We start from the raw sequence: 15,645 nt of genomic DNA on the forward strand, positions 1-15,645 counted from the left end.
GAGTGGTTCCATAAATAGATTGAAGAGGGTGGGGGAGAGGGAAGATCCCTGGGGAACTCCCAAGGAGACTGGGGTGGGGTTAGATAAAGATTGGTTGATCTTGAATCTTTGCGTTCTGTCTTGGAGGAAGGAAGTGAACCAGTTTAACACTGTTCCAGATAAACCCATTCTATGTTTTAAGAGTTCTAGTAGGTTGCTGTGTTTGAGTGTATCGAAGGCTGGGGATAAGTCAAGTAGGATTAACAAACAGGCTTCATTTTGATCCAGTATTTGAAGGGCGTCATCTATGACTGATTCGGTACAATGCCCAGATCGAAAGCCTGATTGGAATTGATCTAGCAGATTGAAGTGGTCGATATGGTTACTAAGCTGTATGTGGACACATTTTTTGAGCAGTTTCGCCAGGGTCGAAATGTTGGATATGGGGCGATAGTTGTTCAGGTCTGACGGATCAGCTGAAACTTTCTTTAGAATGGGGGTTACCTGACCAGCTTTGAGGATGTCGGGGATGGTTCCTTGCAAAAGAGAGGTGTTTATAATCCTGGCCCATAGGGGCACTAGCTGTGGCATGAAGGTCTTTAAGTGGGTAACTGGGAGAGGATCTGTGAAATGGTTAGAGGAATTAGAGGAATTCAAAGCCATGAGCGTATTCAAGATAGCTTCTTCGCTGTAGAAGTTGAAGGTGGTCCAGGAAGCGTTGTTCTTGAGGTCGAGCTTTGAAGAACAGTTAGGCGGGGTCACTGGTGTAGTCAGCGTGGTAATAGTGTGTGGTTGTGGAATAGTGGGTCGTTACGTAGGTCTTTCTTTAAATTCTCAGTCTTTGTAGTAAAAAAGTCGGCAAGCCCCTCGCAATTGGGAAGTGTTTCCGGACTAGCTTGGGGGGAGTGGGAGACCCCCTTTGATTGAGTTTTGATTATTCCAAAACGTTTTTGGGGGCGATTCTTAGCTTGGTCTAATTGTTTACATATGAAGTAAGCTTTTGAGAGTCTAATCTTTCTGTAGTATGAGTTTCTAGTGCTTCTTAGTAGTTTGAGGTGGGAAGCGGATGGAGCGGATCTCCATTGTCTTTCAATTGCTCTCAGCAATCTTCTGTCTTCATTTAGTCTACCATCGTACCAAGGGTTTGAATCTTTTGTGGTGACTCTTTTCAATTGTAGGAGTGCTATGTTGTCAAGTACCATGTTCATAGAATTGAACTAGTGATCGGTCAAGTCCTGTACATTATCTAATCTGTCCAGCGGTGGTTTGAAGATGTGGCTGACGGTTGCGAGTGTGGAAGGATTGAAGTTATCGAAGTTCCTCCTCCAGATTTTTGTTCTCTTAGGTTGGATAGAGAGTAATTTCACTACTTCCTTAATATGGAAAGTGGTTATGTGATGGTCGGACCAGTTGCTAGGAAGAATCGATTCAAGCTGAATAGGCGCTGCTTTGGAGATCACTAGATCAAGTGTTGAGCCCTTATCGTGGGTGGGACTATCACAAATTTGGGACAGGTTGAGATCGGACAGGAAAGCTTTAAGGATATTAACCTCTGGTTTATTTAGATCGTTCCAGTGGAGGTTAAAGTCCCCCAGGAAGATCTGGGTAATCTGTTGACCGACGTTTGTTGCTAAAATATCCATGATGTGCTCAATGAAGGTAAGGTTGTTACCGGGAGGATGGTAGAAAGAGTGGAGTGAGCATATTGGTTTGTTATTGCTCGAGATGTCTAGGCACAGTTATTCACATGAGGAGAATACCAGGGAGTTGGAGCGGTTCACAGATAGGTTGTTCCTATGAATGCAGGCAATGCCACCCCCTAGCTTATCAGGTCGATCAAGTCTTGTGATGTAATTGTTTGGGGGAACTAAAATGTCTAAGACGGGTGAGGATGATTCGTTTAGCCAAGTTTCCGTCAGGATGATAAGATCAGGTTCATTAGTTATAATTTGGTCAGCTATATCGGCGGCATGACAAGATGCTGATCTACAGTTTAGTAGGATACATTTTAGCTGGGCCTTGGTCAAAGTGGTGCTCTGGTCATGGGAGATGGGTATTCTCTAGAGGTTATTTTCGTTAATACCTCTGGGGGCATGCCTTGCACTTCTAGATGCATTGGGCTGGATGGGTTGGATTAGGGACAGTGTCTGTGTGTCGTCTGTGTGTGCTGGTATAGAGGGAAGGGAAGGGAGTTCGTAGGAATGAAGCAGGGAAGTGAGCTCACTTGTAGATAGGGTTCGCTTTTCCCTGGTCGGGCGGGATGAGGCATTAGGGTAGGGTACTGTGTTCCATTTGGGGAGTTGAGGTGGGGAGCTAGAGCATTGCCGGTGCATAGGGTTCGTTAGTGAGATTGATTGATGCCGGATCAGGTCGTGCAGCGTTTGGATGTCCTCTTTTATTTGTTGAAGGGATAGAAGTATCTCATCGAGTCTAGGGTCAGGTGTTTGAGTTTTCATGCTGGTGGCCTGAACTGTGTTACGACGAGGAGGGGTTATTGCTAGTGTGGTGTCCCGGGGCAAGAGGTGAACTGGTTTCGACGCATGTTGGTTTTTCATTGTGGGAGTCCATAGTGGAGGGCTGGGTGGAGAGAGGATGTGAAGGGGTGTTGCTGTGTACTTTAGTAGGATCTGATTCGATGTGTGACATATTTGTAGAGTGGTGATAACTAGGGAGAGGGGAGGTGAAGAGGGAACGTGAGGGGTTATTGGTATGTGCTATGGGAGGAGGAACAGTGAGATTTGTAGTGCAGGGAAAGGGAGAAGATAGGCCAGCGGATGGATCTGGAGTAAGTGTGTGGGAGGATGAGATTGGGGTAGTGCCAGCAGTGAGGTGGGTGAAGGTGCTGTTGCGGAGATGGGTTGGGGTAGTGGGGGACGCGGTCGCGTGAGGGAGATCTGGGGGCGAGGTAATGCGAGTGATAGGCGAGGTGGATGTAGAAGAGATTGTGAAGGGGCTGGGGAAGGGGGATGGGGAGTCAAGTGAGGAATATGACAGAGGGTTAGGAGAATGGTTTGTAGGGGGAATGGAATAGGATCTTGCAACCTTCGCTTTGATGCTAGGGAAGATGTGGTCCAGTAAATTCAAGTTATGGTCTGCTGCCTGCATAAGGATAATCCCAGTATGATAAATGGTTAATGCAGCCGTTGCTTTGTAGAACGGGGAGGGGGTGATAGTTATTGTGAGACCGTGTACATTTTTTTTGATTGATGCAATAGAGAATATGGCGAGAAAGGCTTTACGCCATTGTGCCCTCCTTTTGGTGTAGAAGATGATGTTGTTAGTTATGTGTCCTGTGTTATTTGAAAAGTAAGGGTCAGAGATTGGGGTTTCTGGGTGCAATTTTAGTAGACGATGTTTGAAGCTTTTGGCTGCCTTTTTTGTGAGGTTGGGGGGGTATTTGATGGAATAGGTGTGTGGGCCCATAGGCTCCATAATATAGTATGAGAGTTATGGAAAAGAGAGGTGGACTGGGGGAGCAATATTTGGGGAGTAAGAGAAGTTGAAGGCCTCCCTGTTTATTGCGGGTTAAATAATATCAATCTATTTGTGGGTTAGAGTGTTGGATGTTGAGAGCAGTGGATGTGCTCTGTGGAGGTTGCATAATGTATTAATCGTTCCAAGATGGCTGCTTCTTTAACTAGTGATGGAAAAGATCAGTGGATTAGTCCTATTACTCTTTCTATGCCACAAAAACTACCAGGGAATTGTCCTTTGTCAGTTTCTATGAGCATCAACCTGCATGGTCCTTTCTTTCTGTTTGGTGATGTGCTGAGTGCTATAGGTCCTGTGTTTTGCAGTGGCTTGAGGTGAGTGGTCCTTTCTTTGTGTTACCCCTACAACTAATTAGGCAGTCTGAGGTTCCACAGTTTAATCATAAAATGGTGGGGCTTGTGCTGTATATCGATTCTTTCATCAAGAAATGTAATCGTTGGTGATAGAGCATCCGCGCTGGTGTTTCTACTGAGTGATGCTCGACATATGAGGATATCCCTGCTGTGTGTAGTGGAGCTGTCAATAGTGAGGGCCTGACATTCTTAACCGAATGGGTATGTGCTTGGGTAGCACAGGACATACTGGCGATCAACGCTTATGCAGGACATCGGGTCATATTTCGAAACCCTAATTTATGTACTGGTTCCGTAAATGTATTGGTGCTAACTTCCCTTGCTAAAAGGGCCACACAAACCCTGAGACCGATTTACATGCGTTACCAAGTGACGGAGTTTAGTGTGGAGGACCTAGTCCCACTCCCCACATAACTTACTTGATAGTTGTACGGGACACTGCCGTTAGACCTACTCTCCTCCATCCAACCTGGATTGCAGGGACTGTGTGGCGGTGTCCGTGTCTAAGTAGCGGTGGTCACGTGGGTCACGTTGAATCCCAGAAGCACAGGACAACGCAAGGCTCGATGATAAACATGGTGGCCATCTTGGAGTGGGTGACATGATATATAGTGTATGGCAAGGTGTACACGGAGCAAAAATCAAGCGGTTATCATGTTGGCGCTACCTTGGATGTCTTAACAATATAAAAGAATTGAAAGCGGAGTAGGTCTTCTATTGGGACCGTCGCAGGGAAGGCACCCGCTGTGTGAATGTGTTTAGTGTGGTGGCCATCCTGGTGAGTCATGGGTGTAGATTATCTAGATACATGATCTGATTACCCAGCCCCTTATTTGTACGTTTGTGGGTAGTAGCCAGTACCTTGTAGGTGGTCTAATTGGCTCTCCCTAATAATTCTCAGTGGTGGATGTAGCGCACGTCATACCGGAATTGGTGGGGGCATGGTGCGCTCTTCATGTTGAAGTCTAGAAAAGGGGAAGCATAAGTGCAGATCAGGTTCTGTGCACAATGTCTGGGGGTTACGTGTTTAGTTTGTTCCATGGAATATCATCATTCAGGCCTAGAGACTGTGAAGAAAGGGAAAAATCCAGCGCTGCTCCATTTCAAACAGTTTCTGCTTGCTCCCGGCGGGGTTGGTTTCTAACACTGACCAGTACATTTCCTCTGCCATGTGTGGATGAGCAATAAAGTGTGTACTCATTTTAGTGGTGTTTTACTGGCATCTGATGTCACTCTGGTGTTCAATGATCCTAGTCTTTACTGGACGGGTAGTTATCCCGCCGTTCCTAAGTGGACACGAGCATTCAATTAAATAAATACAGATCTTGGTATTACAGTTAGTGAGAGTTTGTTGTGTTCAGATCAGGTTTTTGTTTGAGGGTCACTTCTTTTGTATGTTTGGTCAGGCAGCAAACTTCACATTGACCGCAGGGGTAATGTCTCTTTACCGGGGTCGAGTTCCAAAGTGTACTTTGCATTTGTTTAGGTTTCACAAGTGGGCGTATATGGCCAACATATCTCATAAGTTTCATGGTGAAGTGTGGCATCGGGATGTCCAGGTTGGCAGATTGGATGATTTTCCAGTGTTTCCGAATCACTCTCTGTATCCTTTTGGACTTTGGTGTCTAAGTGGTCACACATGTGATGTTGTCTTCCTTTTCTTTATGTTTGGGTTCCAGCAGTGCCTCTCTGTTGTTGTCAAGTGCTCTATTGTGGGACCTCTTTATAACTGATGTTGGGTAATTGCTGGCTTCCAAGTTCTTGCTCAGTGAGGATGCTTCCTTCTTGAAACTAGAGATGGTATTGCAATTTCTGCGCAGCCTCAAAAATTGATCTAAGGGGAAGTTGTCCCGTAACGCCTTTGGGTGGTGACTCTCGTAGTACAGTAGTGTGTTGCAATCCATGTTTTTTTTAAGGTGTTAGTTGCTATCTCTCCGTCATCCAATGTGATGGTTAGGTCCAGGAAGTGGATACCTGTCATGGAGATAGTGCGGGTGAACTTAAGGAAAGGGTCCAGTGTGTTCACCCATGTGAAGAAGGAGTTGCAGGTAGTTTCATCTTCCTTCCAAAAGCAGAGAATATCGCCTATGTAACGCCTCCAAATCAGGATGTTGTCGGAGTATGGGTTGTTGTTCAGGATGTTCATGCGTTTTAACTCAGCCACCAGCATGCCAGACTAGAACTCAGCATGCCAGACTAGGGGCAAAGGTACTTCCCAAGGAAGTACCCTGGATCTGGTGGTAAAGGGTGTCTTGGAACTGGAAGAAGTTTTCTCGCATTGCTATGGTGGCACAGTCCATAATAAAGCCAAACCGGGTCTGTGAGGTCCAGTTCTGAGCTAGTAAGCGCATGTCCACGACTCTCAAAGTTGCTTCTTGGGGAATATTTGTATATAACGCCTCCACGTCTAAGGTCATCAAAAGATGAATCTCCTAAAGTATTCTAATGCCCTTGTAAGATGCTTGTGCTATATAAAACCACAAATACATAAATAAATAAAAGCTCCTCCTCTTTTTTTTGGAATCCTGTGAAATGAACAGTGCGCTACTTGACGGTTGGGAGTTAGAGGCCTGTTCTTTGATCAGTGCCATAGTGCCATAGTGCGACATCCCTGAGTGAGATGTCTTTTGTACCTGCTACTCTGAGTGCCTGATTAACAAAGAGCCTCTGCACTCATGGCGGAGGCCCCGTAGTTATGGTGGGGGCCCACACTCGTGCCAGGGGTTGAAACATCGACTAACTAGAATATTTGAACTGGCTAACAATGGATTAATAATGAACTATGCAAACATCCTTGAATATGAATTTTGCAATTGATAGCCATTTGTCTGTTATCCTAATATGAGGTGTTTGGTTCACCGATTCTCACTTTGATCACAACTAGCATGCACTGTGTTATCACATTTTACTTTTGCTTTTTGGAGTGCCGTCATTAAATGTGGTTGGCATTAGAAAGAAAATTCATTCTAACTATATGTTATACATTTTGGACTACTGTAATGAATACCTGGAGATGATTTATTCTGGACTCTCTAAAATGATGTACATGATATGTTTTGACTAAGTCTGTAAGAACCCTTGTTGTTTATATTGATAGCTTAACCAATGTTCTGAGGAGTACAAGGTAGTCCCATTGTCTTCTGCTGAGCCATTTACTACAACAGAACTCCAGATGGTTACCGGAGGTTGATTTCCCAACCATTGAAGATGACCCTTTGGATCTCTCCTTCCACCCCCTCCCCCACCCAGGGTAGGTGCAGTTGCCCACAAGTCTGATGTCAGTAACATCCTACTCATTATCAAGACACAGGGTGAACATCCACTGATACTTAGAGTGAGTCCCCGGCTGCACTGTCAGTGCCTGCCATTCAGGGCCGGACTGGGAACCAAAACTGACCCTGGCAAACTGCTCGGTCGTCACCCCCTGGTGGGAGGGTGGGTGCAGCCAAGATGTTTGCGAGGGCCGGTTTCGGCCTATTTTGTTACAGGGGGCTGATATTGCCGAACCCTTGGTAACAAAAACGGCCCCCAGAGGCCCAAAACCGGCTCCCACCCTGGCAGCCTACCGGGGAAACGCCTGGTGCCTGCTACAGCCAGTCCGGCCCTGCTGCCATTGCACAGCCTCTTTTGTCTTCCTTGCCTGTGTATGCTTCAGTATTGCCAGCACGTGCCTAATCAACAGAACTAGCCTCACTTGCATGCGGCTTTGCCCCCCAGCAATAAGAACACTATGTTCAAAGGCATGCCCGCTTAAATGTCTTGCATATAATATTACAGATAAGGCCTTCTCATTCAAATCTATTCCCTCTGACTGGCGAATTGCATGTAATTGGCGCCTGTGCAGGGCTCATAGTTTTATTACTTTACTGTCAGGCATCAAAAAGAGTTTTGTCCAAGGACTGAACTGCTTATGTAATTGGAAATTGAGCGCAATTGGAGGGGATGTGAAATAAGCACTACCCTCCTGTTTGTGAGCTGCAAATCTATACATCCATGGTTTGCAACCACAAATGTAGTCACAACTCACTGAAAGGTTAGAGACGCCAGACGTAGGGTGGCAACCAGTTGGCAAAGTCAAAGCCTTCCCCATGGGATAGCTTCCGCAAAGTCAAAGCCTTCCCCATGGGATAGCTTCCGCACAGTCAAAGCCTTCCCCGTGGGATAGCTTCCGCAAAGTCAAAGCCTTCCCCATGGGATAGCTTCCGCAAAGTCAAAGCCTTCCCCATGGGATAGCTTCCGCAAAGTCAAAGCCTTCCCCGTGGGATAGCTTCCGCAAAGTCAAAGCCTTCCCCATGGGATAGCTTCCGCACAGTCAAAGCCTTCCCCGTGGGATAGCTTCCGCAAAGTCAAAGCCTTCCCCATGGGATAACTTCTGCAAAGTCAAAGCCTTCCCCGTGGGATAGCTTCCGCAAAGTCAAAGCCTTCCCCATGGGATAGCTTCCGCAAAGTCAAAGCCTTCCCCATGGGATAGCTTCCGCAAAGTCAAAGCCTTCCCCGTGGTATAGCTTCCGCAAAGTCAAAGCCTTCCCCATGGGATAGCTTCCGCAAAGTCAAAGCCTTCCCCATGGGATAGCTTCCGCACAGTCAAAGCCTTCCCCACGGGATAGCTTCCGCAAAGTCAAAGCCTTCCCCATGGGGTAGCTTCCGCAAAGTCAAAGCCTTCCCCGTGGGATAGCTTCCGCACAGTCAAAGCCTTCCCCGTGGGATAGCGTCCGCAAAGTCAAAGCCTTACCCATGGGATAGCTTCCGCAAAGTCAAAGCCTTCCCCATGGGATAGCTTCTGCACAGTCAAAGCCTTCCCCGTGGGATAGCTCCCGCATCTGAAAGATCATCCCGCTGTTTGCTACAGTCAGTTCTTTGGGCCGGATTTAGAGCTTGGTGGATGCAGCGGTCGAAGTGCCAAAAGAAAAATATGGGAAAAGAAAAATATGGGAACTGTGAGCCTGGGGCGTAACGCAGGCCCCTGCAGCCCCCACGGTGAGGGGGGCCCGAGCTGCAGGGGCCAGGGGGGCCTCTCAGCACAGTACTCTGGCCTGAGAGCTCCGGATTAAATCCGGACCCCCCCCCCCTTGTACCTGGCAGGGGGGGGGGGCTCATCTTTCGTTACGCCACTGCTGTGAGCCTGACTAGAATGGGGGAGCAGTCAGAGTGTGTGGGTCGGGGTCAGCGATGTGGATAAAAAGAACAAAATATTCTGAAAGTATTTTGTTGGTCTTTCACCTATAGGTAACTGCATATAAAATATAATGCACACACCCTAAATGAAAAAATGCAACTCAAATGTATCTGTGGTAAATGCGCTTTTCTGTTAGGACAGTTTGGTTCGGGAATAAAGTCACTTCAGATGTCTATGGGCGTAAACAGACGGTTACTGATTTGAATGCTAGTCGGCGCCCTGAGGAAATAGTGACGTGTGTTTATAGTGCTAAGAGGTCCAAGCCTGTGACAGAAAGCACTGTGAATGAGTCAGGGATTAGTTTAATACATGTATTACTCACGGTATAAGATAGGTTGCACAAGGTGCGAACAAAATGTGCAAAAAGATTTTGTTTGAATGTTTCAGTCCTCTCAAAAGTCATGTCTTAGTAATGCGCTGATTGTACCTGCTGCAAACCTTTTCTATATCTTCCCGTTCAAAGACCAAATTCCAGATTCTATCAAGTAAAACCTATACTGGCTCCCAAGCAGCCTTTGGATAAGCCAATTAAGCAGTTGTTCACATTAGATTTCTTTCAGGTAGCAGGCACCCTGGAGAGAAGGCTTGTTTCTTCTTTGGCTGCCTGTCCTTTCTCTTACTACACAGTAGAGGAGTCTGCACTTCTTCCTTTTCAACTAGCGGTCACGTGACCGTTCAGGAACAGTTGTTTTTTAAAGAATTAATATGGCAACTGTTTTGATCACCTTATTGAAGCTTGGGAACGTCCGCTTGGGAATGTCGTTCCCCTTCCCACTTTGACCTCTGGGCGGATGAGTTACTCCATCACAAACATGACAAAGATCCTGTACGCCTCAGTACTAGTTACAAAGGCTTGGATGCTCTTGTAATAAGGCTGACAGGCTACCCGTCACAGTAACCCACCACCAAAATTCAAATCAAACCCTTTAACTTCTTTCTGCATTCTATACAGAAAGCAAATCTTTTTTGCTACTTTTCCCCAGCATTGGCAAAACCGATGGGCAAGCTTTCATGAGCTAAACAGCATTTGTGCATGCTAACGGCATTTATGAATGCCTTTGTTTACATGCATACAGACGTGTTTTCTTTGCCAAAGCTTGTTTGGTAAAAGCTACTCCTTTGCCAATGCTATGGGGATTTTTCCCCTGTGCTGGAATTTGACAGATACCACTTTACATGACGAGCTGGGCTCGTCATGAGCGTGCGAGGAGGCTACTGCATGACGAGCCCAGCTCGTCATGAGCGTCGAAGGGGTTAAGCAAAACTCGCTCCTCAAAAAAATGTTAATATGTAATTAATGTGAAGGCAAGAATGAAGGTTTGGTAGGCTTCCAGCCCTGGATTTGTAGGCGTTAGCACAGGGTTGAAAAATGTCCCTTGCCTCAGAACTATAAATAAGGTTCAAGGGGGCATATTACCAACGTTAAGCGATATTTATCGCTAACGATGCTTAGCAACGAATTTTTTACCGCTAAGCATCGTCAGAAATTATCGCAGATAAACCTTGCTATTATCAAGGTTTATCGCAAATGCGATAAACGGCCGCAATGCATGAATATCGCTGAAAAGTCAGCGATATTCATGCATTACCGAGCTAATGCTCTTAGCCATGTTATCCACCTCCCATTGGATAACATGGCTAAGAACTGCTCAGGGCAGGTGTTAGTTTTTGGAGATATTCGCGCTTAGCGCGAATATCTCCAAAAGTTGGTAATAGGAGATAGCAATGTTAGCGACTGTTTCCAGTCGCTAACATCTTGGCACGCCCACTTTGCATGTCATTAGTGATAAATATCACTGACATGCAAAGTGGGGCCCAAGATGGTCGCTATCTCCTACTAGCGGTCGCTAACTGGTGTTAGCGACAGCTAGGTAATAGGGAGATCATTTTATCTCCGCTTTCTTGGCTTTTAAAGCCAAAAAAGCGGGGATAAACCCCCTTGATAATATGCCCCAATGTTCTGCAAATCTCATCGGACTGTATATCTTGCTAGTGCCTGACTGGAAAATCATTAGCATGTAAAATGTGCCACAACCCAACCAGATTGTACCACACCTACTGGTTTGAAAACAGGGGGCCTCATTACAAACTTTTGACGCACTGCAGCGCAAAATAAAAGGGCAGGAATACACTATATCCAACAAGATACGGGTTATTCCTGTCCTTCTCCCCTGCGCCGGTGCACAAACAGCAGCTTTGTGCCAACGCAGATACCCTTGTGGCATGTTGCAAGGGTGCTTGCCTTGCTGGGATGATTGTTTTTGAGCAGGAAGGGACACCTTCCTGCACAAAAAAATAATAATTGATGGCATGTTCCTCTTTCTAGCAGCACGCATAGAAAGAGGAACCAACAACGAGAAATAAAAGTATTTCTCCTCGTTGCGCCATTCCTACACCTCGTACGCCTCCCCTGGGGAGGTGTAGGATTCTGATGCATTTCCAGGGTTATGATTCCTCGTAAATCTGGGAATGCTTCAGATTCCATCAGTGTTGCATTGTAACACCCACAGCAACATCCATTGAACACCCCTTACACGCAGTGTTCTACGTCAAACAGGGAACAAATTTACAAGGCCATGAAAAGCCAAATGGCGCTTTATGTGGCCTCGTAAATATACTGTGGGACAGTGCGCCAATGGAACATCAACGAACGTGATGCTCCGGTTGGTGTAAAAGTGCTGCTAGGGGCCTCGTAAATCAGGCCCAAGGTTTGAGAGAGCAGACTATTTGAGCCATTCATCACATGTGAAAAGTGGAGCAAACACCATTTGCATTGTCCTTGTTACACAACCAGTATGTCTAGTGCAACATCTACTTTCTATTGCTTTTTTCAGCAAATCAAAATAAGTTGAGAGCAAAACACATTAGCTCTAATTGGTAAACATCCTTTACAACGCAACTTTTACCACGCAGTGCCTTTACGACGCAACTGTTACAACGCATGTCATTACAACGCATAGCACTGGGGGGCGCTCTAGGATAGGGAATAGATTTAATTTACTATCCAACACCTTCCCTTCTATCCACGGGGCCTGGAGTTGGTATAGTAAATGAAACTATTCACTATCCAGCACCTCTTAACGCTATGCGTTGTAACAGTATGCGTTGTAAAAACTGTGATGTAAAGGCATGCGTGGTAAAACCATGCGTTGTAACGTCGTACAACCGCTCTAATTACTATCACAAAAACTGAAAAAAATGGGTGAAAAAGACTTGCCCAATTTTGGCACGTTGCAAAATTTAATTTTGGGTAAATTGTAACAACTCTATTTTGCAACATGTATTTCACTTAAATAATAAAGAATTGGGTATGATTTGCTACAAACTAAAGTTTTGCACCAAATGCTAAACATCGGGAAACATTAACTTTACTCCATTTCAACCTCAGCTACCTACTACATAAAAATATGACAGCAAAAGTTCTTTGATCTATTCTTTAAAAAACTAACATCAAAATAGTTTTGCTAAACATTTGCTAAATTGCGAACTATTCCACGATATATGTCCAGTATCCTTATCACCTGAGTTATTGCAGAAGGGTAAAAAGTGAAGCATATAAGTCTGCCGTCAATTTGGCTGGTTACATATTAGGGAAAGTAGCTAAAATAATTTCCACCAAACTAAAGTTCTAAAACATTTCAGAAAAATGTACATACTGATTTCATAGTAATATTGCTTTGTTTCAATGCTAAGAAATAGAACAAACCAACGTTTCTAATTTTAAACGAGAACGGGCGACTAGCTCTCTAGCAAAATCATTTGGATTATTTTATTATTTCATAAGTAGCAAAAATAAAAAATAAACTAGATATTTAAATGTTTAAGCAAAAACGGTAATGGACCAGAACTTCTTAATTAAACACAGTGTTACATATCTAAAATGATTTCAAGTAATAGATTACCATTCCTTCTTATCTGACCCAATGGTTCCCAATCTGATCTTTCTTTTTAGCATTGATACAAACATTCAAATGCATTGTGAATTGAAGCACATATTTTGATCCATTCTCAGTTACACAATCATCAAACATGCTACAAAATAATTTTGAAAAATATCCCCTGACATCTCTGTCATTTGAAAACGTTGAAAACATATATGCTATTGTATTAAGTAGGCAAAGCTAAAATATTGAATCATCTGATCCTCTTATTTTTTGCCCTGGCACCAATCTTCTATGCTGTATGGCCATTGGCGCCATAGTATATAACTACTGCAATTGGGCAAACACGTGCAAAACATGTTGCTGCTTTTATATCAATGAATAGCCGAAACATGTTGTATCATCAAACCATATTAGATAAAGATTTTGCACATGGGCTATTCTGTAACAATTTGATTTTTATTTGTTCTCTGTGTTTTTTTCATTTGTTTTGCCATTTTTCTTCTGAGTGCATGTGAACTTTTGGTAACTTCAGAAGATCTAAGCATTGCTTGATCGGAAGAAAGCTATGTAGGGAGCGAAAGAGTCCTTTCCGCCAAAGTGGTGGCCACAGCTGATGTTTTGCGATTGAAGCTACTGAGCTACTGAAAGGTCTCTTTAGAAGCCCATCTCAATCGTTCTGTTTTCAAGAGTTTCCTGAAGCACCTGTGATTGGGTTGGGATCTCGGCTGAGTGCATTGCATAGTCTCTGGCTTTGCACTCCCAGTGATCTGTCTCTGCTTTTATCCACCTTATGGACCATTACTGACTGAGGCTAGCAGCCAGTAATGGAAGTTTTCTGGCCGGGGTCTGGCGTCGTGATAGGTTTTGCACGGTTTTAGGGCTTTTTTTTGCAGTAAACTTTTTGGATGGTGCGGAGACACTTGATTTTGATGCTGGCTCTTTTTCGAATTTGAAAAGTCTAGCAGGGGTAGTTTTCCTACATCCCTTTTTTGCACAACCAGCAAGGATGGTGGAGATCCGTTTGCACCAAATTGTTCACGTGGTAAAAAAATTAGCTAGGTGTAATAAGGCTCAAGTCACCCAATTGTCAAAAGGAGTTTATTCCCAGTTTGCACGCTGGACCATACTGTGTGATCCTGGGCAAGTTGCCAGCCTTTCTTCAATTTCCCCCCAGTCAAAATAGGGAGTATAGGGAATGGCATATATAGCAGTTTCATAAACTATAGATAAAGGTACATTTTCAATTTGCATAAAACTATTACTATGTCCGAATGCATGAGGTGCTTACCCGTAGCGCCATCGTGCCGGTGAGCGTTCACCCTGTCTGATCCGTGCACCGGCTGTAATGTACATGCTTGATATAGCGCCTGGAGGTGGGCGGGGATACTGTACAGCACACGCAGGGGTAAACACCAGTCTGTGAAGGGAGGTTTGGTTGGTAACTCCTAAATTTTCGAATGGGGTGAGGGAGGGTGTACAGCTGTGAGGCACGGGGAAGGAACAGTGTTTGAATAACATTCCCCTCTACTCGCGCCTCTATTAAGCCAGTGCGTTTCCACTTCTGAGAATAATAAACGTTCACATAATGAGGGGATTACTTTCGAGCACAGAGCATTACAGAATGGAATCTGCCGCCCTCAGCAGTCTGCGTTCGAAGCAAAACACCCGATGGTCACGTTAAATCTAATTCCTATTGTCCCTAATGTACGTTGTGCAAAAGGGCACACCTGGCAGCAGGCCACAGCGCCGTTGAAGATAAGGAAGTTTGGGGTCAGAGGCCATGACTGCATTTAGTTACAAGAAAAGCAAATCGTTAAAAAAAAAAATACATTACACAGAATTATATATATATATATATATATATATATATATATATATATATATATATATATATATATATATATATATATATATATATATATATATATATTACATATATATATATATATTACCTACTGGCGATAGCCAGTAGGTAATATATAGTTAGGACCTAGCTACCATAGGAAATCCGCAACATTCTATTGGGAATAACTTTGGCGCCGGTTGAGGAATTTGCGTGTAATTTTCCAAAATTTTGGCCAGCTCCGCCGCGCTCCTTCCCTGAAAGTTTCGGTGGGATTCGAGAAGTGGGGGCTGAGAAAAAATGGGGGTCCCAAAACGTGTTTTCCCCATGTTAATTTCCATAGGACGTTCTGACAAGGCTACAGCTCGAACCGCTGAACGGAATTACACCAAACATGGCAAAATTGTAGGGATTGGTACGCAGAAGTGCCTTTGCTATATTTGGTGAAAATTGCTCCAGTGGTTTTTATGAAAATTAACTTCAAAAACACATATATATCTGGGCGGAGCCTAACCACACATCTCATCATGAGATCTGATTGGCTGTCAGCACTTCATCCAAGAAGTGTTGGCAGCCATCTTGGGACCAATATACATGATAGTACCTCATTAAAAAGCATTGTAGTTAATAGAGGGTTTTAGGACTTTAGTTACATTATAAATCATTTGTTGATGGTACCATACTCATTTTAGGAATTGTGGTATGTTCTAAGGTGATTTTACCATGTGAAAAAGCCTTCTGCTGGGATATCATGAATCATGTTTGAAAGAAAACTATTATCTCATGCTTTTCCCACAGTGGTTTTGAAGGGGATCTATGAGCAAAACTGAAAACATATTTTCTGTAAATTCACATTATCTTTCTCAGTCATGTGAGCATGAAGTCTGACATTCTCAGTAAAACATGTACATCCAACAA

General features: G+C 44.3%; 1 protein-coding gene across 1 annotated transcript in view; it reads right to left on the reverse strand.

Annotated features, from left to right (window-relative positions):
* GRIFIN (galectin-related inter-fiber protein) overlaps positions 1–14,247 on the reverse strand; it is a 127,264-nt gene extending 113,017 nt beyond the window's left edge. Inside the window, exon 1 of the mRNA XM_078664197.1 lies at positions 14,173–14,247. Coding sequence (XP_078520323.1) covers positions 14,173–14,184 — 12 coding nt within the window. The 5' untranslated portion in view covers positions 14,185–14,247. The remainder of the gene's footprint in view (positions 1–14,172) is intronic.
* Between the last annotated feature and the right edge of the window lie 1,398 nt (positions 14,248–15,645).

Source organism: Lissotriton helveticus, chromosome 10 (assembly GCF_964261635.1).
Source record: "Lissotriton helveticus chromosome 10, aLisHel1.1, whole genome shotgun sequence".
In the NCBI taxonomy this organism is placed as follows: Eukaryota; Metazoa; Chordata; class Amphibia; order Caudata; family Salamandridae; genus Lissotriton; species Lissotriton helveticus.